Source organism: Rattus norvegicus, chromosome 17 (assembly GCF_036323735.1).
Source record: "Rattus norvegicus strain BN/NHsdMcwi chromosome 17, GRCr8, whole genome shotgun sequence".
Taxonomy (NCBI): Eukaryota; Metazoa; Chordata; class Mammalia; order Rodentia; family Muridae; genus Rattus; species Rattus norvegicus.
In genome coordinates this window covers 24,830,142-24,854,028 of record NC_086035.1, presented here as the reverse complement: position 1 = coordinate 24,854,028, position 23,887 = coordinate 24,830,142, and the positions used below count along the sequence as shown (strand labels likewise).

Here is a 23,887-nt window from a genome sequence, read left to right as displayed (position 1 = left end):
GACAGGACTTTGAGATAGAAGTGGATCAAACAAGATGAAATGTTGTAATTGATTCTGAGGGGATGGTGTGGCACCCCAGAAAATAAGGCCAAGATGAAAGCAAATGATGATGCTTTCTTTTCTGACAAAATCTACTAATAGTCGGAGACTATTAACAGGAAGAAGAATTTTCACAGCCAAGCCTGATTAGGAATTCCAGTGCTAAGGGTACCAAGAGGCTTATTCTGCTTGTAAATAAACCTAAAAGGTGACAACGTCAGGGCTTAAAGGAAAGCAAGATGAGGGGAAAGAAACAGGAAGCTAGAGGATGTAGTGGGGGGAGAGAGGAGGAAGAATTTACAAATTGCTAATTTTTAATAAAACTGTCAAATAATGTTGAAGCTTTTCTGTGACTTATAATATTGTATGCATTTCCATATCTTCAGTAAATTTAGAATGCAGGTAATTAGCTCTTTATGCAGATTAATCACTTTGAAACATTCCGTGGTTCCCTGCAGCTTAGTTTTATGCTCAGATGAAGGATTTGGAACTCTCTGAAAACAAAGCAAACCAAAAAAATCCTAGAGACCAAATGCCACAGAGTCTACCAGTTGCTTCAGAGTTTCCACAAATGGTTGATTCTTAAGTAGTCCTTCAGAATTCTTCAAATTATGCCTATAATTAGTAGAAGCGCTCGTTCTTTGAAAGTGGTTATGGGACACAACTGTTTGAGTATTTGCCTAGCAAGCATGGACCCTTAGTTCAATCTGAAACAACATTTAAATCACGATCCTTATACTCAGAAGGTATGAAAGAGGAGAGACTGAAGGTCATCTTCAACTATACAGTGAGTTCAAGATCAGCCTAACCAGCTTTATAATACTCTGTTTCAAAACAAACAAGCAAACAAGCACAGACTGGACAGAGGTATCCCTGAACTAGCACACATGGAGATGGTTAAGGATGTTAGCATGCAAGGAATAGAAGCGCTGGAAATCACAAGATGAAATGATACACAAATTAGAATGAGTTCTCAAAAGCTTGTGAGAACTTGGTGCTCCTACGGAGCCGGTGGGCACAAGGAACAGACAGTATGGCCATTGTGGAAGGAAGGGGGTTTCTTACAGAGTGAAGTAGACTTGCTATTTCACAAGGATTCTACTGCAATCAGTAGCAAACTGAGATATTCAACAAAATTTTTCACACTGACTCCGCACTACCTTACCGACTAGCATAGTGTGATTGTCAAACGAAAGTAAGTATTATTTGCTTCAGAATGGATTGCTCATTTATTCATCTAGCAGGTCTTTAATTGGGGGAACACTTCCTGCCAGGCACAGATTAGACTCCATAGACATAGTCAATAGTCAAGAGGTTGGTCATGTAGACATGCAAATGAATACACAGCCACAACAAAGAGAACAAGCACTAGGAGTAAGTCAGCATTGAGTGGGTATTCTTTAAGAAGGAAATTGTATGCTAGTTGGTGAGGACTTTTCATGATACAATAAAATTAAAGAATATTCAAAGGTCAAACAAACCATCATACTTGTTTCAAGGAACTAAAAAAAAAATCAGAATTATCAAGAAACAAACTCAGAATTATCAATAGTGTCACTTTCAGACATCTGGTTAGTTTGTGGCTTCAGTTTTCTACTGCTGGGCTAAAACATCGTGACCAAGAAGCAAGTTGGGGAGGAAAGGGTTTATTCAGTTTACACTTCCACATTGCTGATCATCACCCAAGGAAGTCAAGGCAGGAACTCAATCAAGCGAGGCAGAAACCTGGTGCAGGAGCGGAAGCTGAGGCCATGGAAGTTGCTGCTTATTGGCTTGCTTCTCATAGCCTGCTCAGCCTGCTTTCTTAAAGAACCAGAAGCCTAGGGATAGCACCACCCAGTGTGGGCTGGGCCCTCCCCAGTTGATCACTACTAGAGAAAATGCTTTACAGCTGGGTGTCAAGGAGGCATTTCCTCAACTAAGGCTTCTTCCTTTCTGGTGACTCTAACTTGTGTCGAATTAACACATAAAATCAGCTAGTACAGTTTGTTTTTGGTTTTCTTTTTGAGATGGGTTTCATGTAACTCAGGCTGGCCTCAACCCAACTATGTAACGAAGTCTGGCTTTGAGTTCCTGATCCTTCTGCCTCTTTCTCCTATACTATGTGGGATTATAGATGTGCGCTACCGTGACCAGAATCCTTCCTTCTCTCTTGACTTGGAATCCATGGACTTTCTTTAAAGATAGGACCAACGTCAAGGACTTGACCCTAGAGACTCATAGTCACTGTTATCTGAGCAGAGCCCAGGTGAAAATGTGTGTTAACAGCTCCACAAAGGATTAATATGTGGACACAATTAATTGTTCTATATAAGTTTGTTAAACTGTGCTCAAAGATAAATGTCTACTTGGTATAAATCAAGTTTTACATCATTTAATGCCATTGGTGCTGCTTTTGATTGTGACAACCCTCCTATCCCAACCAGGTTTAGTGGTCTGGATACTGAAAGCCTACCTCCTATCAGTTGCCTGTCACACACAGCGTGGGGTACACAGTAGAATACATGTGTTCCAGGACTGAGGATAGGATTATACACTGAGAAATCCAGCCAAAGTTCAAATATCCTGTAGCAAGTGAGTTTTAGAGACCTACAGTACTGGCGTGTCTCCTCGTGACCACGTGACTGAATATTGCTCTGGTGACGTGCTGTTGTCCACTGTTACGAAACAGAACTATGCTGTCTACCATGATCCTGGGAAAATGTTCTAACCCAGTGCTGGACAGATAATTTCTACTGAATGCATATTGTTTCTGTACCATTATAAACTGTAAAAAATCCTAAGTCTGTTCTTTAGATGTCAAAGACTCTATTATTATAATCAACAATAGTTCTTTGTTTTCTCTTCTAATTGCTATCATTTATAAGAATTGACAGGGAGGTAGAGGGAGGAAGAGAGGGGATGGAGGGAGAGAGAGAAAGAGAGAGACAGAGAGATGGAGACAGAGACAGAGACAGAGACAGAGACAGAGACAGAGAGATTTGCCTCATCTAATATCTATATCCCTAAAACCAGTTTTCTTGCTCAGTGTGCTCAAGGGCTGGAGCCAATTGAGACAAAGCACAAATGTCACTCTTTGACAACATGCATTTCTCACAATTGTTCCCTCATTTCACTACTAAATGGCTATTTAGTCAATTGTACTTGCTTCTTCCCAGGTCTGGATTTCCCCCCCAAAATGGTTTTCTGACATTGATGGAGAAGATGCTGAAAAAGCCTACCCATCCTACTAGCCATGTATACATGTTAGTGTCATAATGGAGCAGATGGGCTCAAGTAAAACTCTGGAGGTGCTTTTGGCTTACAACCCCCCGGCATGTAGCAGTGGGGTTGTTCGCTGTGAGTGCACAATAAAATTCACTTGAATTCAGTGTCATCAAGCATCCATAATCTTTTCCAAGAACTATTGTTCTTGCAAGATATCCGGTACAAATCAAAATTATCAAACACAATCACCATTTCCCTAGTGGTTGTCCTAAATGAAAAAACAATTTGAAAGATGGCAATCACAAGTTATATCATAGATATTTTCTTCCAGCTTTTTATAAATATTTTCTCTTCCCAGGCATAGTTCAAAGTAACAATGTTGATCATCACCATCAACCATGGAGTAAGTCCAAAATCCCCTTAGGAGAGAGTGTGTACACAGGCACACTTACAAGGGAACATGAAAGTCACTTGTGTGTGTGTGTGTGTGTGTGTGTGTGTGTGTGTGTGTGTATGTGTGTGTGTGTGTGTGGTGTGTGTGTGTGTGTGTGTGTGAGAGAGAGAGAGAGACAGAGAGAGAGAGAGAGAGAGAGAGACAGAGAGAGAGAGAGAGATTTGGGGAGAGTATAGTAAATTTTACAGATTACATATGGAGCCTACCAATGTAGAACTGCTTGTAGAAGATCATACACACAGTTTTCAGAGAGAGCCTCTGTAGCCATGAACATACCACGTGGTCCCCGCTTCCCCATGTTTCCTCCCTTGACATGTAAATAGCCAGAAAGTCAGCAAGCCAGAGTTTAATAAACTTTTAATTTGAAATGAATTACCACATGTTGAGTATGTTTACCCATTATTCAATTTCTTAGCAACACATCAGTGGCAGAAACTGTGCACTGTATCACAGCCCCAGTATATGAGAAAACAAGCCCAGGGGAGATATTAAAGCACTGATAATAAGCTTAGGAACTTCCAAGAAAAATAAAAGTAAGCAATAGAGAAGGCATGTACTTGACGAAAGTTTTTTGTTCTGGCTCTGTATTGATCTCTTCACAACAGGAGGCAACAGTCCCTCTGTTGTCTTTGAATGTGAGGCTTACATTAGTCTCTAGGCCCATACCAAAGCTAAACAAAAATCGGGTTATTTGAAAGCAAAGCTCAAGAAAGTCTCTCTTGGTGCAGACTGTGCTCGCATACTGACTGTGATAGTGTCCCTCTTTTCCAGACTGCCACCTGTCTTTGAGGAGAGCATGGGGCAACCGCATCTCTCTAAGAGCCAAGTTCATAGCACGGTGTGGTTCATCTAGGGAAGGTAGCCACATTGTCACAGGAAGGCTGAGAAGGCACAAAGGTTATAGTGAAAAATGGTCCAAGAATAATTGCTTCTCATCTTCCACTCAGTATCCTAAAACTAGATAAAAAATATCAGTGACATTAAATATCACTAGATTAGTCAGAACCCGTTGTGTTAAAAGTCGAGAATTCTAAAATAAGACCGTGCTTCACTAAAACGGTTTTTAAAAGAAATACACTTTGCAAGAGCCCATGCTTTACAGTGTTCAGTGACTTCAGAGTTGACCTTTGAACTTGATATTTAAGCAAAATCAATGACATGCTTTCTCTTCTTTTTCACTCAGTGAAGTCACAATTATTCCCTTTCTGCTTCTTGCTTTATTTTCCTTAGGATGAGGATCTTCGACCATCAGAAGAGGCTTTGACACTTTCTGTCTTTTCGACGTCTCAGATTTTCAGTGTCTTAGTGCATTTCCTGTGGCTCCACTAGAACTGCCAGGGCTGGGCCATCTGTGAAGGGAGGGCTTTGTTTCTCTCAGCTCTGGGGGTAGGTGGTTCAAAAGGCTATGTCTAGTGAGGGTCTTCAGGTTGACTGGGACTCTGTCGAGGTTCTAGCAGTCTTAGGGTTAATTACTGGGAGATTAGAGTTGTTTCATCATGACAAATAACTTTCTCAATAACCCATATCTATTAATGCATTCTTAAGGGCAGAACCATCAAGATCCAGTTACCTCCTTCAAAAGCAAGCAAACGAGCAAACCGAAGACAGAACAAAACTCATCTTTCACTTGGGAACCAAGTTTCCAAAATATAGACTCTTAAGGATATAATAAACCTGTAGCACCCAGGCTATGCATATATGCAATGGTAAAGTTATGTTTTTCCCCATAGAGCATGGATAACTCTGATGTCTAAGCCAAAATCTAACCAGTGAGATCCAACTAAGACCCAATATAAAAGCCATTATCTCGATGAGAAAACTGACCAGACTTCAGCCCCACTTCCATGGAGCTTCCCCATAAAGATATTTGGAATGAGGTTACCTATGGCATTGCTGGCCTCTGGTTTGGAGCCCTTTCTAGCATCAATTGCTCTTTCTCAACCATTGGGCCTTTCTCTTATGTATAGACCCCATCTTCTACTTTCTCTTACTGACACTACAAATGCATGGTTAAACACCCCAGATGTTTGCACTTAAAGTAAAAAATTAGAGGCTCAAATCTTTTACATCCCAACACAAAGTTCACGCACTCAGTTGACAAGTGCGTTTTGAGAATGACCAAGTCTTCGTGACTCCCCAAAGCAGAGCAGGATGCGGTCAACTAACTGCTCTCTCCTGCTACAAGTAAAAGAAGTTCAAGTTCTGAAGAGTGTGAACAATACACTTAGTTTAGATTAGTTTGTAAGTGTGGAATGTATTACCTGGCTTCAACGTTAGTTGGGTCCTAATTTATCTTCAAGAAGATTTATTTAAGGCCAGTATCACATAATTTGACATTTACGTATTCTGTGTGTAAAATCTTAACCTAACATTTTCCGGTGAACACGATTCCAGAGTGTGGTACCTCAGGAGTCCTTAGCTGATGACTTTGGCTGAGTCACAAGTGAGCACACAGGTCAGACAGGAATAAGAAAGCCCAAAGGCTCATGATAAACCAAGGTTTTAGAAGAGCAAACATTCATGACTTGAACCTAGCAACTGGAGTTCTGCTCAGCCCAATACGGCATCACTCCAAAGGAACAAAAAAGTTCCAAACATGATTTAACAAGCGTTTAGCACTTAGTAAGAAGTTTGTGGTTGCCAGAGAATCAATGGATAGAAAGAAAACAAACCTAACAATAACAAAAAAAAAGGCAAAGGTGTTCCAAAAAGTAGAATCATGTGGCCAGTCTGACCATGATGGAGGAGTGCCAGCATCCTGTTCCAGAATCACAGATATTTTCAAGACCTATGCCCTCAGCCCAGCTTTTCTCTGTCTCTATACACCCTCCCTAGTTGAATCTAATCACTTCACAGTTTGATCTGGAACCTGTTTTTTCTTCCCACATCCTATGTCTCTTCTGAATGTCCTATCATTTTCCGAATGGGAAAATATTTGCCATAAAATCACAACACCCTTCATTTGATTCCCCAGGATCCCTATTGGAAAATAAAGCTAGTTGCAGTGGCAGGTGTCTATAATCTCAGTGCTGAAGGAGGCAGAGTTGAGTGAGAAGTATTTCTGGAGCTCACTGATAACCACCCAGTCTAGTGGAATCGGGGGGAGAACCTGGCTCTAAAAATAGGGTAGAGAGATATCAGTGATGATACCCAATGTTGATCTCTGGCCTCCATGGCATACACATATATACATGCATACCCCTCCCATACACACACATACACACACATACACACACAAAGGAACGAGGAAGAGGTGAAAGAAGAGGAAAGTAAAATAAAAAGAAATGATGTACAGGAAATACAGCAAACTAGAATTGCCAAGGTAGAGGACAGAGTATTGGTACATGTTATTTTCTATACCATATAATTTAATCGTTTGGTGATTTCAAAGAAAATGCTTACTACAGGGTTTGTCATTGCTAATTAGTATAAGTGCCACTCCTTGCCATGAGACTGTGACTACTGGTCCAGCAATAGCTGACAAACCATCCCATCCTGTTAGGCAGGCTAATATTACTTACTGTTTGAGTATCTACCAATTTTCAGAAACCTGTGACTAAAGCCTTTGGTAAAGGTAATGATTTTTTACTATGAAAGATCATTTCAAATGTGTTTTTTTCTGAAAAATTGAATTTTTGAAGAACTTGATTGACCTAGTCCTTGATCAAACTGATCTTCAAAAGCAAAGCCCTATAGCATACCTTTTAGTGCTGAGAATAGTTTATCTTTTATTCTCATACTTTTGGTTACTGCTATCAGAAACATACAAGAAAATTGAAAATTTAAACAGAAGGCCACAAAATGAAACCAAATAGTCCCACACCTCCCAAAAGTAGTGAAAAACTTAGCCTACAAACAGTGGTGTCCATCATGGAGAAAAAAAAATATGCACTTCAAGGGAATAATTTCATAACATTTCCATGATAAACAATGTGATGTGAAAACTAATATTCTTGTTAATAGTTATAGGCTCTCTCCATGCCTTAGTTTGGAAAATGCAGTCTCAGAAAGTAAGTACTTCTTAATTAGCTTCATTCAGTATGACACAGTCCTCAACACTGTATTGGAATGCCCAAGAAAATGGGTAAACCAACCCTGAGAAGAGTGGGTGGTCAACCAACCTTGAGAAGAGTGCTTGGTGCCATTCATTACAGCGTCAATGTTTCCTGGTGGTTCTTTCTTCGAAGGGCCAGCTGTATTATCCAAATCGAACTCTGTATTCTCCGCTTCCACCATTAAGCACACAGGACGTTCCGGAGAAAGCTGCCTGCGGCTCTCGTGGCTTTTTTGATCATCGAAATGCAAAGGAGTTTTAATTACCTATTAAGAGATAAATCAGTTAATGAAAACTGTTGCAAATATTAACAATGTAGTTAAATTTTCTCAGAACAGTGTGTGTGTGTGTGTGTGTGTGTGTGTGTGTGTGTGTGTGTGTGTGTGTGTTAGGGGAGGGGGAGTTGAGATCTCTAAAAGGACAATTCAGGTTCCCGAACTCCGAAGGATTCTGTCTGGTTAAGTTATGACAATGATGTCCACAATCACTTTAAATATTGTCATGCGCTTTACATGTTCAATTTATTATTTTTACTGTCTTATAGGAAAACATTGTATTACTAAACTTATACTTTATAAGTACTTTATAAGTACTTTATACTTTAGTTATACTTTATACTTGTATGAAACTAACAAATATTCATTTATTTTTTTTCCTCCAAGAAACTAACAAACGAAAACAATAAATGACAAGACTATTGAAGACAGTGGTCAGCAAACAGGCGGCTGCTCACTGCGCACCTTTCCACACATGTTTAAAGTGGCCGAGTGCTTGAAGGGAAAGTAAAAGACCGAGAAAGATGGGGATCTGAAAGGAGAACTTCCTCAGGAAGGACTGTCTGCCTTCCTTGTTTGCAGAATCTTCCCTCTTCACTCCTTGCTCACAAACTCTGGGACAGAATTAGTGATGTATTTCAGCCTCCTCCTCAGGGCTCCTGTTACTGCCCATAATGGCATGGGACAGTAGACGTCAGTGGGAACCTGTGAGCTCTGGCTTTGTTGGCCCATTTCATAGTGTTCCCCTCCCAACCACTGATCCTGTAGGAAAAGGAAGGAAGGTGTCTCTTGGATCTTTAATCTTCTCTAAACTTAAAATGCAATAACATTTTTTTTTCAGTTCCACCATCTGTTTTTGCCCTTTTCTGCCATTTGATATTTTCTTATGTATGTATGTATGTATGTATGTATGTATGTATGTATGTATGTATGTATTTTGTATTTTGAGCTACTACTTGATCAGAGATTTCCATATGGTTGATTGGTGCGTGTGTGCCTGTGCGTGCGAGTGTGTGTGTGTGTGTGTGCTCCTACCTATGGAAGCCGGAGGTTGACTTTGTGTGTCTTCCTCAGTTACTCTTTTCTTAAGTTTTTTAAGCAAGTCTCTACTGAACCTGAAGATCACAGGCCAGTGGGCTGAAGGGATCCCCTGTCTTTGAACCCGCCTCCCTCAGTGTTAAGGTTAAAAACACAGGCTGCCCTGTGCAGTGATTTTGGGGTGGGGTGGGGAAGAGAGTTGTTTTATTGGTATGGTTTGGTTTTATGAAAAAAAATCCAAACTCAGGTCCTCATGTTTGTAGAGCAAGCACCACCTGAACCATCTTCCCAGCCCTGATCAGAATATTTTGTTCTTGAGAAAACTTGGACCTGGAAAATTCATGCATTATTGACATTTACATAAAAACAGTTTTGTGTAAGAATTTTTTGTTTTCAGCTTTATGAAGGAGAAGTGTTTTTACCCCACTTACGTTTCCTCTCCATCAGTCGGAGGACAAACATTTCCAACATTGTCTAATAAATACAGAACGGGCAATTAATTATATCTATGTGTAACAGTAGTGGCCAGACATGCTCTATGGGTAAACCAAAGCATTAGTTTTTCCCAATTATTTTTTTACCTAATTTAAGAGGGAGAAAAATTTGATCTTTAAGTCTAAGAAGATTGTGATCCAGCCAAATTGTTTTAATATTGTTTAATAATCAACATTTTAACCTCATAGATTTAAAGTCTTGATTTAATCTCAATATATATAATCTTCATAGTTAATACCAGGACTGCTTAAATTGTCTTTTATGAATTAGGTACCAACTTTCCAAGCCATTATTTACAGAACCCTTAGCTATATGTCTCAATTAGTGTGAGCACTAAGGGCTGGGGATACAGCTCAGTGGTAGTCGGATTGACTAGCAGATGTGAGGCCTTGAGTTCCACCCCAAGCATAGACAGTGAAATGTGAGAGAAAGAAAGAAAGAAAGAAAGGAAGGAAGGAAGGAAGGAAGAAGGAAGGAAGGAAGAAGGAAAGAAAGAAAGAAAGAAAGAAAGAAAGAAAGGAAGGAAGGAAGGAAGGAAAGAAGGAAGGAAGGAAGAAGGAAAGAAAAAGAAAGAAAGAAAGAAAGAAAGAAAGAAAGGAAGGAAGGAAGGGAGGGAGGGAGGAAGGAAGGAAGGAAGAAGGAAGGAAGGAAGAAGGAAAGAAAGAAAGAAAGAAAGAAAGAAAGAAAGAAAGAAAGAAAGGAAGGAAGGAAAGAAGGAAGGAAGGAAGAAGGAAAGAAAAAGAAAGAAAGAAAGAAAGAAAGAAAGAAAGGAAGGAAGGAAGGAAGGGAGGAAGGAAGGAAGGAAGGAAGAAGGAAGGAAGGAAGGAAGAAGGAAGGAAGAAGGAAAGAAAGAAAGGAAGGAAGGGAGGAAGGAAGGAAGGGAGGAAGGAAGGAAGAAGGAAAGAAAGAAAGAAAGAAAGAAAGAAAGAAAGAAAGAAAGGAAGGAAGGAAGGGAGGAGGAAAGAAAGAAAGAAAGAAAGAAAGAAAGAAAGAAAGAAAGAAAGAAAGAAAGATGAAAATGAAGAAAAGGAGTTCAAAGTAGCAGGTGCCATGGGCAAGGAGATGGCTCAGTGAGTGGCATGCTTGCTGTGGTGTATGAGGATCTGGATTCAGATCTGGAGATCCCACACAGAAATCCAAGAAGAGCAACCCATGCCTGTCATCCTAGCAGTGGAGTACATGGAGTGGATGCAGGAGCAGGGGGCTCTGGAGGGCTCACTGGCCAGCCAGAATAGCTAAAAATAGCAAGTTCTGGATTTTACTGAGACGCCTTGTCAAATAAGAGGGTAGGTCGTATTGGAACTACCCAAACTCAAATGTGTACATACAGGCCTTAGTGCATACACACAGAGACACACACTGACACACACACACACACACACACATACTGACAGACATACACACACACAACACACACACACACAGACAGACATACACACACACAACACACACACACTGACAGACATACACACACACTGACAGACACACACACACACACACACACTGACAGACACATACACACACACTGACAGACATATACACACACACACTTACAGATGCTTTTCATATTAGCTATAGCAAAATGTACTTCCTTTCATGGCTCTGTTTTAATTTTCAGTTTATTTTGATTTATGGAAGAACATTTAAGCCTACAATTTTAAAACTGTTGTGTTTTGGGATTTTTAGAGTTATTTATTCTCTTGTATCATTCTTTCAGTCAAGCTTGATTATATCAACATTTTTAATTCGTAAGAGCTGTAAATGGCTCTAATACTTGAAGCAGCACCACAAAGTAATTGGTACAAATTTGCAGAGCACGGAGCCTATGTACCTGTGTGCGTGTCTTTCTTAGGGAGTCTAAGGGGCAGTAAGGGATATGGCAGGATAGCAGTGTTTCCACAATGCCTAGGAAGGCATATATCCAGGTAAGAACTATGTCCTTAATGGTTCTCTAGACAACCCCAATAAGGCATTTCAGCATAACACCATAATGGAAAACACTAAAAAAGAAAATACTAGATAATTTTACCCCAAATAAAAAGGTATCAGGAAAAAAAACCAATCCTACAAGACAGATAGGAAATTCTAAAACTTAAGGCTGATATTATACATTTCTGGAAATATCTTCATTGGGTCCATCAATTATGTAGGTAGGCAACTGGATAGATAGATGATTGATAGAGAAATGATAAAAAGATAGATTAGATAGATAGATAGATAGATAGATAGATAGATAGATAGATGATAGAAGACACAGACGAACAGACAGGCAGACAGGCAGACAGACAGACAGACAGACAGATGATAGTACATAATCAAATGTGTAGGCAAAGAATAAAACTTCATGGCACTTTATGATGAAGTCAATCTGGGGAAATACTATAATAACAAGTTTAGAAACAAAGACCAAAATAGACTACAAACAGGTGGGACACGTTAGTCTTAACTTATGCAACCATTTTCTTCTCTGGATAATGACAACTGCCTACCATGAATGTCTGTACTGCCATGTCTGTTACAAGGCTGGCTTCAGCAGTACACAGAAAGATAAAGATGTGCATGTCCAATTTTATTTGCATTAAATATTTGAGTTTGACAAAAAGCATGCTTGGGACTGAAGTGAGGGAGGGAGACATCTCTCACAGCCACTCTACTTCTGTAGAAGGACCCTCTTGTGGTGTCTCTCTTGTCAGAGATGAGCATTCAGAAGGCAGAAGTTACACCTCATCTCTTCTGTATCCCATTACGGGCAACTCTCAACACACAGGGGAAGCCTGGGCAATACTTTTGGAAAGGAAATAAAGCATTCATTCTTGGGAAGACAGGATGAACTTACAGGTTGCAAACCATAGAGAATGTTCAGAAATCAGTTATCTGATATAATTACATTTCCTTTTTAAAAGAGAGTTTAGTAAATTTTATAATTGCAAGGAAAAAAGCTAACATCTAGAAAGAAGGTGCTTTGGCAAATACTTGAAATTATTTTCCTGCTAAAAACTCACATTTCAGACCTGTAATCCTAGCTAGGTAGCACTCCAAAGTCTGAGATTTGAAGATCGAGAGTTTGAGAACAGCCTGTGCTACAGGGCCAAGTTCAGTCTCAGGAAATTAATAAGCAAAACCATCATATTACAAACCTTAAAATATAGATTGCACAGCCACTGGTCCAAGTCTTGGCAAATCAAATTTTCTATTTTTCTGAAATGGTCCAGTTTTGGGTCATAAGGTCCTCGGAGAAGGGGACACTTGAATTTTCCCTCTACTATATGGAAGTTGTTGTCACACACAGGAAAGACTGCCCAGCCAATGATCACATCATCGTAAGCACATGTGCCATGGAGAAGGAAGAGTTCAAACAAGAAAGACAAGCCAGGCTTCACAGCTTTCTTTTGAGGAAGTACCTGGTAAAAATAGTAAGACAGGAGAACATCAGGAGATTACCAGAGATACCATTACCCAGAGATACCCAGAGAGTTTAAAAGTAAGTACGAACATGTTTTATATTCCTCCTGTTTGTTGCCTTCTAATACCTACTCTTGGATTAATTTACAAATAAGCCTTCTAGCTTCAGGTAATTTAGCTGCCATGCAACCCTGAAAATGTGGCTCTGTCAGAGACTCCGTTTCTAAGTTTCAGGAATCAAGTGTGCAGCATCCCAATTAACTCTGTATCTTCCTTCCTGTTGGCTTGAGCTGGTGTGTCTGCTGCTGTTAAGGTTTGAATGGGTTCATTAAAGTTCCTGTGCTGTAAATGCTGGCGAGGATGTGGAGAAAGAGGAACACTCCTCCATTGTTGGTGGGATTGCAGACTGGTACAACCATTCTGGAAATCAGTCTGGAGGTTCCTCAGAAAATTGGACATTGAACTACCTGAGGATCCAGCTATACCTCTCTTGGGCATATACCCAAAAGATGCCCCAACATATAAAAAAGACACGTGCTCCACTATGTTCATCGCAGCCTTATTTATAATAGCCAGAAGCTGGAAAGAACCCAGATGCCCTCAACAGAGGAATGGATACAGAAAATGTGGTACATCTACACAATGGAATATTACTCAGCTATGAAAAACAATGACTTTATGAAATTCATAGGCAAATGGCTGGAACTGGAAAATAACATCCTGAGTGAGGTAACCCAATCACAGAAAAACACACATGGTATGCACTCATTGATAAGTGGCTATTAGCCCAAATGCTTGAATTACCCTAGATGCACAGAACACGTGAAACTCAAGACGGATGATCAAAATGTGAATGCTTCACTCCTTCTTTAAAAGGGGAACAAGAATACCTTTGGCAGGGAATAGAGAGGCAAAGATTAAAACAGAGACAGAAGGAACACCCACTCAGAGCCTGCCCCACATGTGGCCCATACATATACAGCCACCCAATTAGACAAGATGGATGAAGCAAAGAAGTGCAGGCCGACAGGAACTGGATGTAGATCCCTCCTGAGAGACACAGCCAGAATACAGCAAATACAGAGGCGTATGCCAGCAGCAAACCACTGAATTGAGAATAGGACCCCCGTTGAAGGAATCAGAGAAAGAACTGGAAGAGCTTGAAGGGGCTCAAGACCCCATATGTACAACAATGCCAAGCAACCAGAGCTTCCAGGGACTAAGCCACTACCTAAAGACTATACATGGACTGACCCTGGACTCTGACCTCATAGGTAGCAATGAATAGCCTAGTAAGAGCACCAATGGAAGGGGAAGCCCTGGGTCCTTCCAAGACTGAACCCCCAGTGAACTTGATTGTTGGGGGCAGGGCAGTAATGGGGGAAGGATGGGGAGGGGAAACACCCATAAAGAAGGGGAGGCGGAGGGGCTAGGAGGATGTTGGCTCGGAAACCGGGAAAGGGAATAACATTCAAAATGTAAATAAGAAATACTCAAGTTAATAAAAAAATAAATAAAATAAAAAAGAAACTAATATATATGTTAAAAGGTAGTATTATTTACCATGTTGATAAATAAACCACTATTTCAAATCAAGGGTAATGGAAAAAAAAAGTTCCTGTGCTGTAAGCCTTGTCTCTTAATCCATCTGTTGACGGTGCTTGGAGATAGAGTTTTGTGGAGATAAGATTAGATGACGTCATGAGATGGGGGCCTTCAGAATGGCATCAGTGGCTTTGTAAGAAAGGAATAATGGGTCTCAGGCTTAAACGAGGTGCTTGCCCCTTTCCAGAGCACCCTCCATCATGACGTGATACAGTAAGAAGCCTCTCACTGGGTGTCACCAGCCTACAGAATTTCTGGGCCTACAGAACTGCAAACCGACTAAACTATTTTTTTTTAATTATCATGCCTGAAAGAATTCTGTTCATCACACAGAAACAAACTAGTCACATTCCTGATTTGTGTCTTGTGAATCATCCATATATCTGGCTCAAGAACTTTACATAGAAGAAATACAGTCTATAAAAGTAGTCGAACACTCCAGAAAAACTAACCCTACTCAGAATGAGAATTACAATTATTATTATAAGGAAAAAAGACAGAGACGGTGTAGGGTTGTGACTACTGTTTATCTGAAGTGACACCACGGGGTTGGGGATTTAGCTCAGTGGTAGAGCGCTTGCCTAGCCTGTGCAAGGCCCTGGGTTCGGTCCCCAGCTCTGAAAAAAAAAAAAAAAAGAATGAAGTGACACCACATGGCACATCCCTGTCAGAGTCAAATGAATAGCAGTAGACAATGATTAGGTAATTGGTCACATTAACCAAATCACGGAATTAGGTGGGGAGATGAAGCCTATTTCTCAGCTTAAAAAATTAGAAAACTATAAGACATAAATAATTTTTTATTTAAAAGATATCATGTATCTACTTTTCTTGGCAAAATTCCATGTGGCAAAATTTAAGTGGACAGAAAAGTATCTTGTCATAGACTATCTTGCAAAACATCTACCCCGACATCCAGTTATATTTATAGGATTCGTACAGATAGCTCGAGACTTCAGTTTAGGAACAAAATGTAACGGAGACATCTGTTGAAAACACCATAACCCTGTGGCAGCTGCTATTAAGCCATTAACAGGATCAGGTTTCATTTAAACCAGATTTACCATTTTCTACAACAGCCCATGGGAAAGCTAAAGACATTCGGCACAAATTACTGACAGAAGAGATCCTTAATCAAGCTGTACTTTTCATTTGGCTAGCGAGCCACTTTTTTTTTTTTTTTTGGTTCTTTTTTTCGGAGCTGGGGACAGAACCCAGGGCCTTGCGCTTCCTAGGCAAGCGCTCTACCACTGAGCTAAATCCCCAACCCCACGAGTAACATTTCTAGCAAGAGAACAAGAGCTAAATGGAGGAGCAAAGATGGAGTCAGAACCCTGCTTAGACCCATGATTTAAAAATAGAGCCGACTCCACGCTCTTAGACACTGCTACAGTGCTATCACTGGACTCAGTAGCGAAAGCTAGGACCCCCCCGCCCCTTATGCTAATCAGTGTTTTTCAAAAATGCGTTTGAAGTAGTCATAACAAGAATCTGACAAGAGTGACAGACCCATGATGACTTTTGTGGTGAGCTTATGTAAGTTACTTCTCTTTTTATACATAAGTTTGTATGCACTTGAGTTTTCTGGAAAACCATGGAAAGGATTGTGCATGTAGCTGAGTGTATGAGTACTGACGTGGGTCCTGGGTCCAACCTCAAGTGGCACCAATCAAATATCTAAAATTACAATAAAACCCCAGACCATGGTGATGTATGTTCTTTCTAGAGGTGGCATATTTATACCAAGTTAACAATGGAATTACACAATAGTCTTACGTTTGTATTTATGACTTACCCCAACCACTTCCTGGATGATATGCAACAATAAGAAGATATTTGAGATCAGGATCTGACCTTGCCAAATACCAGCATTCTTTTAGTGAATGACTTATCCACTGAAGTTACCAGGTAAGGTGTGTGAACACCATGCAGTACTGTGGCACCAGTACAAGGACATGGGAACTTAGTGTAAATCTATTCTGTAACAGAGAGTGATTCTATGCAGCTGCCCTGACAGCGCCTGAAATTAAAAAGTAGAGGAACAGGGTAAAGCCTTTCTACTGATTCTGGTTAAACCACAAGATGAGAGCTACACACTCTTTAATAATTAATTAATTCTTGCTTAAGGTGTATGAGTGTTCTGCTTGCATACATGCTTACCTAACATATTCCCAATACCCAAAGACATCAGATTCCCTGGAGCTGGAGTGGACCCAGATGGTTGTGGGTCACCAGGTGGGTGCTACAAATTGTACCCAGGTCCTCTGGAAGAGTAGCCAGTGCGTTTAACCACTGAGTCATCTCTCCAGCCCCAAAGATGTTCCAAATTACTCAAGAAAGCAATCTACTCTCTCTGACAAAAGTTGCCTTTTCAGAATGTGTGCCTTGAGTGCCTTTTCCTTACTGGTCATTGTGCAAGTACTCTTCTACCTTGTAATGTGTACCTTGAGACTGGCTGCTTATGCTTTGGCAAGAAAGATGACTAAGTTTTCTTGTTTCCCTGTCTCTGGGGGCCTTTTCTAGGAGCATGACTACTTCCATGGCTAGGCTATGAAATGACACCCTTCTGAGCATTTCATTGGCTTTGTATTTTCAAACTCTACATGAAAATGGAGAGGAGCTCATTTTCTCTGGTGCCAGTGCCGTCACAGCCTCGCAGTGCTGTTAGCTGGAGGCCATAAAGTCCTGGGAGGAGCTTCATTATCTGACCACCATGATAATTCCATGGAAGAAAGAGATTTTACAGAGACAGACGTCACATCACTGCATATTGCAGTTGGAAAGCCCTTGATCTTCTGCATAGAAGGAGAGGAAGGATGTAGAACTGAAGATGCAAATAAGGGTGTGGAGGTGAATGTTGAGTGGAGGAATGGTAATGAGAAATGTTATGTTCATTGGAAACCAGGTACATAGAAATTGTTACCATGGAGGGAATAAGGCTGCAATATGCCTGCCACAGTTAGCTTGACACAAACCTAGAGTCACTTGGGAAGAGGGTACCTCAACTGAAGAATTGCCCATAGGTTGCCTTGTGACTGTGTCTGTGGGGAAATTTCTTAAATTGAATGTTGTAGGTGGGCCCAATCCACTGTGGGTTTAATTACCTCTAAGCAGGTTGGGCTTCATTGCATAAGAAAGGTAGCTGAGTAAGCCAAAGAAGGCAAGCCAGGAAGAGACGTTTCCTCATGGATCCTGCCTCTGCTTCTGCTTGAATCCCTGCCCTGACTTTCCTCAGTGATGGACGTGTTACCTGGAAGAAACCAAACCATTCTTCCCCAAGATGCTTTGATCATGGTTTTATTACAGCAATAAGAAAGAAAATGAGAACGATGAACAGCTATGCTGTAGTATGCTTCCTGCCTCTGCCTGTTCTGAAATGTTTAAAGATGTGATAATTTGGGCTATGGTTATTTTTTACTATTAATATTACTTATTTATGTTTATGGGTGTTTCGGCTGCATATATGTCTGTGTATCGCATGCATGACCAATGTCACAAAGGCAAGAAGTGGGTGTCAGTTCTCTTGGAACTGGAGTTGCACTGAGCCACCACGTGGCTGCTGAGTGCTGAATCCAGGTTCTCTGGAAGAGTAGCTGTCACTCTTACCCACTGAGTCATCTCTCCAGCATTGTATGAAAGCTTTCATGATAAGACAAATAGCAATACAACAGTTTCAAAAGCACATTGCCTCCAAATTCTGTTCTTTGTTATAATGGAGATAGAAAAACCAATACTCATGTTACAAGGAAAAGGGCTAAGGATAGAACTCAGTAGAGGTCTGACAAAGCATAATCTGTCTCTGGCTTCATCGCCAGTACCAAAGGAATAGAAGAGAAAACAGAATTAAGGGGGAAAAAACAAGTTATAAAATTATATGACGGCACAACTTTATAACTGAAGAGACAAATTTAAAGTAAACTAAATCCTTGGATCAGATGAAAGTGCAGACAGACCTGTTACTGGATGCCAGGCACTGCAGCACAAAGGAGAAAGGAGTAATTTAAGACACAAACCCGAGATGTAGACTATGCTACTACCATGAACCAATTCTTAACCCTAGAACCTTCCAATGTACTCAGAGGCATGTAGGCAATTGGGTCTAGGTATGAAGGCAGATTCTTGGTGCTTCAGAAATCCTGTTGCAGTACTGGATAGCAGAAAATAATCAAACGGTTGAATGACAATTGGATACCAAGGCCAAATGGAAGCCTGGGCCTTTTATAACTTAAATCTATGCATCTCAGTGGGGCATTTCAACTAACTCAAGTTAGAATTCAGCCCCAGTTCAGCTCAGTCCCTGATATGAGCATACAGGTCAGATCTTGATGAAGGAATCAAGATTTCCTATTTCATTCTCTACAGTTTGTTTACCCACAAGTCTACCACAAGGCAGGCAACTATGAGATGTCTATAGGAAGAAAAAGATGTGAAACATGGACCAATGAAAACTAGTCAGTGAATACTAGATCGATGAGTGTTCTGCATGATCAAAATCTGGAAATAATAAAGATTTTATATTATTAGCATCACAATCAGAGGAAAGAATGCAATGCATCCAGAGAGAACTTGAAAGTGTTTTAGAGCAGAAACAAAATATTTGCCATGGTAAAGTTATGACATGGGATTAAGAGTATAAATTAACACAACAGAAAAGACAATGAATGTGGCAATTGGACTGGCAGTGAAGTCATCCCAACTAAGCACAAAGACAAAATATGAAAGGAAAGAAACACAAAGAACATTAGCATTAAAAAATTTGTGAAATATCCCAGCACATGTCAACCTGGGGTCCTTAGAGGACAAAAAGAGAAAAATGGTACTGAAATCATTCGCAATGATAAAATCAATGGAAAATATTAGTCCACAAAAATAAGTTCAGAAAATTCAATACAGAAAGCATAGACACAAGATTTAGAAGTCTCCAATTTGCCAGCAAAAAAATCAAGATAGAAACAGAATCTTTAAGACGAAGAACTGCTGTTGATATCTGACTGGAAAGTCCGTTTGGAACAGCCCAAGGGCCATTCTCAGTCATCATCTGCATTTGCTAATCCCAGAACCTCAGATTTAATATAAAATATTACATACCAGGAGGAAAATTTAAGTTGTATTTCCTTGCTACTCTGGTCATGTGACATTATTCTGGGTAGAGAAATAAAAGCATCACTGGCTTATTCTAAATCTTCTTTAATTACTTTGTAGGTTATTTTTTTTTTGCCTAACCGAATTTTTACTACATCCTGGGTTTATTACACACATTGGAATGCCTTAGCACTGTGTTTAAGATGTAAACATAGCCACCACATATATTACTTTCTAGCTTTTTGCTCTATTAAATCAAATACATATTAATAAATATAATGTGTTCACACTTTGCGTCTCTGTTGCTATGATAGGACACTTACCAAAAGGGAAGAATGTCTTTATTCTTATAGGTTATTGCCCACCATAAAGGGATGCCAAGGTAGGAACTCAAAATAGGGGCTTGAAACAAACCCCTTACTGGCATGCTTACCGTGGCCTGCTCAGCCACTTTTGGTACAGAGTCCAGACTTATCTACCCAGAGGTGGCACCACCCACTGTGACATGGGTCCTCCTACATCTATCAGTAATGAAGAAAATGCCCCTATAGACATGCCCAAAGGTCAAGCTGATAAACACAACTTCTCAAGGCAGTTCCTCAACTAAGGTTGCCTCCTCCCATGGATGTCAAGTTGAAAACCAAGATTAGATATCCCAGATACAAACACACACTAAACAGGGTCAAAATGATGGTTGTTGAATTCTCGGAAATGCCTGTGCTCATGCGCACACAGACATGGTTTATTATTTCATCATGGCACTGTCTCTAGACGGAAAACATTTCAGAGTGACAGCTTTTTAGGCAGATGGGTTGGCACAGGTACTGTGGGCCCTGAACATAAATTAGGGGCCATGCAAGTCCTTAGTATTTATATTATATAACAACAATGTCAAAGGTTACACTGGTTCCTGGGAAGCTTTTCCATGATGTGTTGTGGTTCATTTGCCACGTAAGCTGGTCAGAAGATTAGACAATGCAAAATGTAAGGCAGTCCACATGTGAACAGTTCCAGTTGTTAGGAAGTCACTGTGTCATGAATTCTACTTAGCGATTAGTTCTGCTTCCTCAGTACCTCCTGGTCACTCTCTAGTTCGTTATACACAAGGATCTCTGGGTAAATCAGGTCCCTTCCATCGCTTTCAAGCAGAGAATTAATGGTTGCCTCTAAATCCACCAGCATTGTCTTTTTTCACTGCCCTGGAAGACAGAGAACATTCCCGAAGATGTTTCTTCAAGATTTTTATGGCTTATGAGGAGAGCGGTGAGGAAAGCCTGCTTCTGTCCTGGAGTACATGTGTGAGAAGTGGGGTGTAAGAATGAAAAGTGGTCTTTCTGCTCTGAGGCGCCATGAGATGTTGACTTCTATGGAAACACAGGATAACCTATGTTATCCTTACATGCATGGCTTGAGAAGCCTGGCTTTCTGATATTCAGCTTTCTGCTAATGTGCCAAGATAGAAGATACTAAGTCACTCGATATGAGGAACTAGTGGTTCTCGGTCAGCAGGAAGCTAAGAGTAGATAAACATGTAGAGATTCATGTAATCTGTACTTCTGCTGGTAGACTGAACACTGGGAAATTTGTGAGTTGCTCATGGGACATCTGCCGTGGTTGTGACTCTTCCAAATGCACCATAAATGGTTCAGCAAACTTGACATACACTGTATAGGACACTTGAATCCAATTCGTCTGTCCTGCTCTGTGTAATTATTTCTCCCATTTACAAGGGGGTGCTGTATATCCTAGCAGTTGAAAGCACGGGCATTGGCATCAGATAAACATGAGAATAAATTCCACCTTATCTCAGAATAAATAACCTACATGCCACTCTCAGATCTTGATGTCACCATCTATAAAGAGTGGGGAAAGAAGCAATGGTGACAAATAAGCAGAATGGAAATAAACTAAATAGTGTCTTCCTGAGCTAAACTCTGCTGAGAATTCTACAGGGAGAACTGGAAGTAAATCACTGCTTAATTTGCATTAGAGATAACAAAATGTTCCTTTGGAAGCAGACAGCTCAGAGAGGTGCTTGGGAATTGATACGGAGCCCAGGGTCATCTAGATTATCAGACAGAGTTTTATAGTGCTTTTCTTTTTTTTCCCTCCTCTAGTTTTTCCAGTCACGGATTTAAAATATAGACGAATTAGCTGTATTCTCCTGCCTATCTGCCATACAATTTAAAAAAGTCACTGTCCTTGGAAATTTATTCTGACCCAGGTAAAGAGGACAGAAGCCCATAGAATTACAACTACACCACTTCTGAATAGAAAAGAGGTTCTCACTCCCTGCATCCTTCAATACAAGTGTTCACGGTCTATGTTTTAGAATATTATTTCAAGTCCTTAATCCCAAATGTTGTTATAATATCAACAGTTAACACTTACTTGCTAAACTCAAGGCATTTCTTTCAAAAGAACTCCATTGTCAGGAGCTTAATAACCACAATAATCCAAGGAAGTATATTCTATTATGGACCCAATTTTATAAACTCCTGAACTATGTGTTCACTGATATCCCCCAAAGGGGATCTTTAAGTTGTCCACTTGGGGTTCAGGACTCTACAATGTATTTAGAATGCTTTGAGTAAAAACATCTTGGTTCCAGAAAAGTCAAGTGTCCTTAAGGAACAAAACTTTTCAAAAGACTGAATTTACCTTCTACTTTATAAGTTATTAATTCTGAATAGAAACGTTCCCCAAGTAAAGGGCACGCTCTGCACTTAATTGTGCAATTTCTCCATGATTAATTTAACCATTCGAAAGTCTAGTTTCCCCCATACTTGTTTTGCATTAGAATCACTCAAGGGTGCTTATTTTAAGTGCTGGTTGCTGTTTGATTCTTACGTTTTAACCAGCATGAGGGGTAGAAGTGAACCAGGGGACTCACACTTTGAATAATGAATCAGCTGCTCCTTCAGTTCTTCAGCTCCATTTTTGACAAACTAACCCACTGCAGAAGCAAAGACAAGCAGGGCAGATCTGTGCATCTTCGACGAACTCTTGCCAAGCCCTTGATTAATTAGGACAATGCTATTTCCGTCTAAAATTGGACTGAGTCCTATTTAAATAATTACGGGATTTACCGTATGACCTTCCCACCAGGCTCCATGAAACATGACTGAGATGAAGAGACATTCATGGAATATCATCTCGTCATGCAATGATATCAGGTTATGATGCTGTTACCTGAGCTCCAGTCTCAGCCTGTTTTAACTCATCTCTTTGCATGCTACTCAAACGTGCGACTAAGCATGTTTCACTCCTGAGAGACAGAAGAATTTTAATTGAATATCTTAATTTGGAAAATTCAGTTCCGGGATTAACAGTCTTTCCTGTGTTTCCTCATCTTTTTCCTTTCTTATCCTTTGTTTTAAATTGAGAAATAAAAAGTTGTGGGTTGGTTTTTTTCTCTTTCTTTCATTTTTCTCCTTGTTAGGCAAAAGACAGATCTTTCCCTTCATCATCCCTGAGAGTTGAACACATTGGGGGAAAATTGGGCACAGCCCATTACTTTTACAAACCCCAGTGAGTGAGCCTCAGTGCACAAAAAGATGGTGTTTCCGAACATCTGCAGTCTGATTAGATCAAAGACCAACAAATTAGCCGCAAATGGCTTTACAAGGAGCATGCAGATATATCATTGGGAAAGTAGAAAACTTTGAACAATAACTGTTAATCAACGTTTTCCCTTTGGGTAGCCCACATCCTACCAAAGACATGTAATGACGAAGACAGCGTCAGTGTATTTCACACAGCTCTTGTACGCATACGGTATGTAGCACTTGGTATGTACATCGGGTCTCCTTATGTGCTCGACATCTGCCCATTTCGCAGGTCAATTAAAAAAATAAGATTTCCTCAGCTACCAGATTATTAATTTAACTCCTACCAACAATTGTATATGATGTTTTTGTTTCTTTTGCATAATTTATTCACTTACATCCATTAAATGTCAATTATTATAGCTGAAGCCCAACATTGGCACATATATAATAAACATCCATTAGCTATAAACTGGTGCAAAGGCAATAGATAATCAACTATATGATTTTATTGATAGCAATAAATGCTTGGCCTACCTCAGTTGATAATGAAATCATAAATTATAAGGCACTAAAGTATGACAGGTGTGTGTGTTGTTCAGAAACTTTTGCTTAAGGTAGAAACAGCACTGAGCCCTACCGCTATGTCAGAGTGTCAGGATATGCTAAGCAGGGTCCTCTGTGTATC

At 40.1% G+C, this 23,887-nt stretch overlaps 1 protein-coding gene across 1 annotated transcript in view; it reads right to left on the bottom strand.

Annotated features, from left to right (window-relative positions):
- The window catches only part of Ofcc1 (orofacial cleft 1 candidate 1), a 306,918-nt gene that overhangs the window by 165,469 nt on the left and 117,562 nt on the right, over nt 1-23,887 (bottom strand). The window contains 2 exon segments of the mRNA XM_039096372.2: nt 7,822-8,020; nt 12,700-12,963. Coding sequence (XP_038952300.1) covers nt 7,822-8,020; nt 12,700-12,963 — 463 coding nt within the window.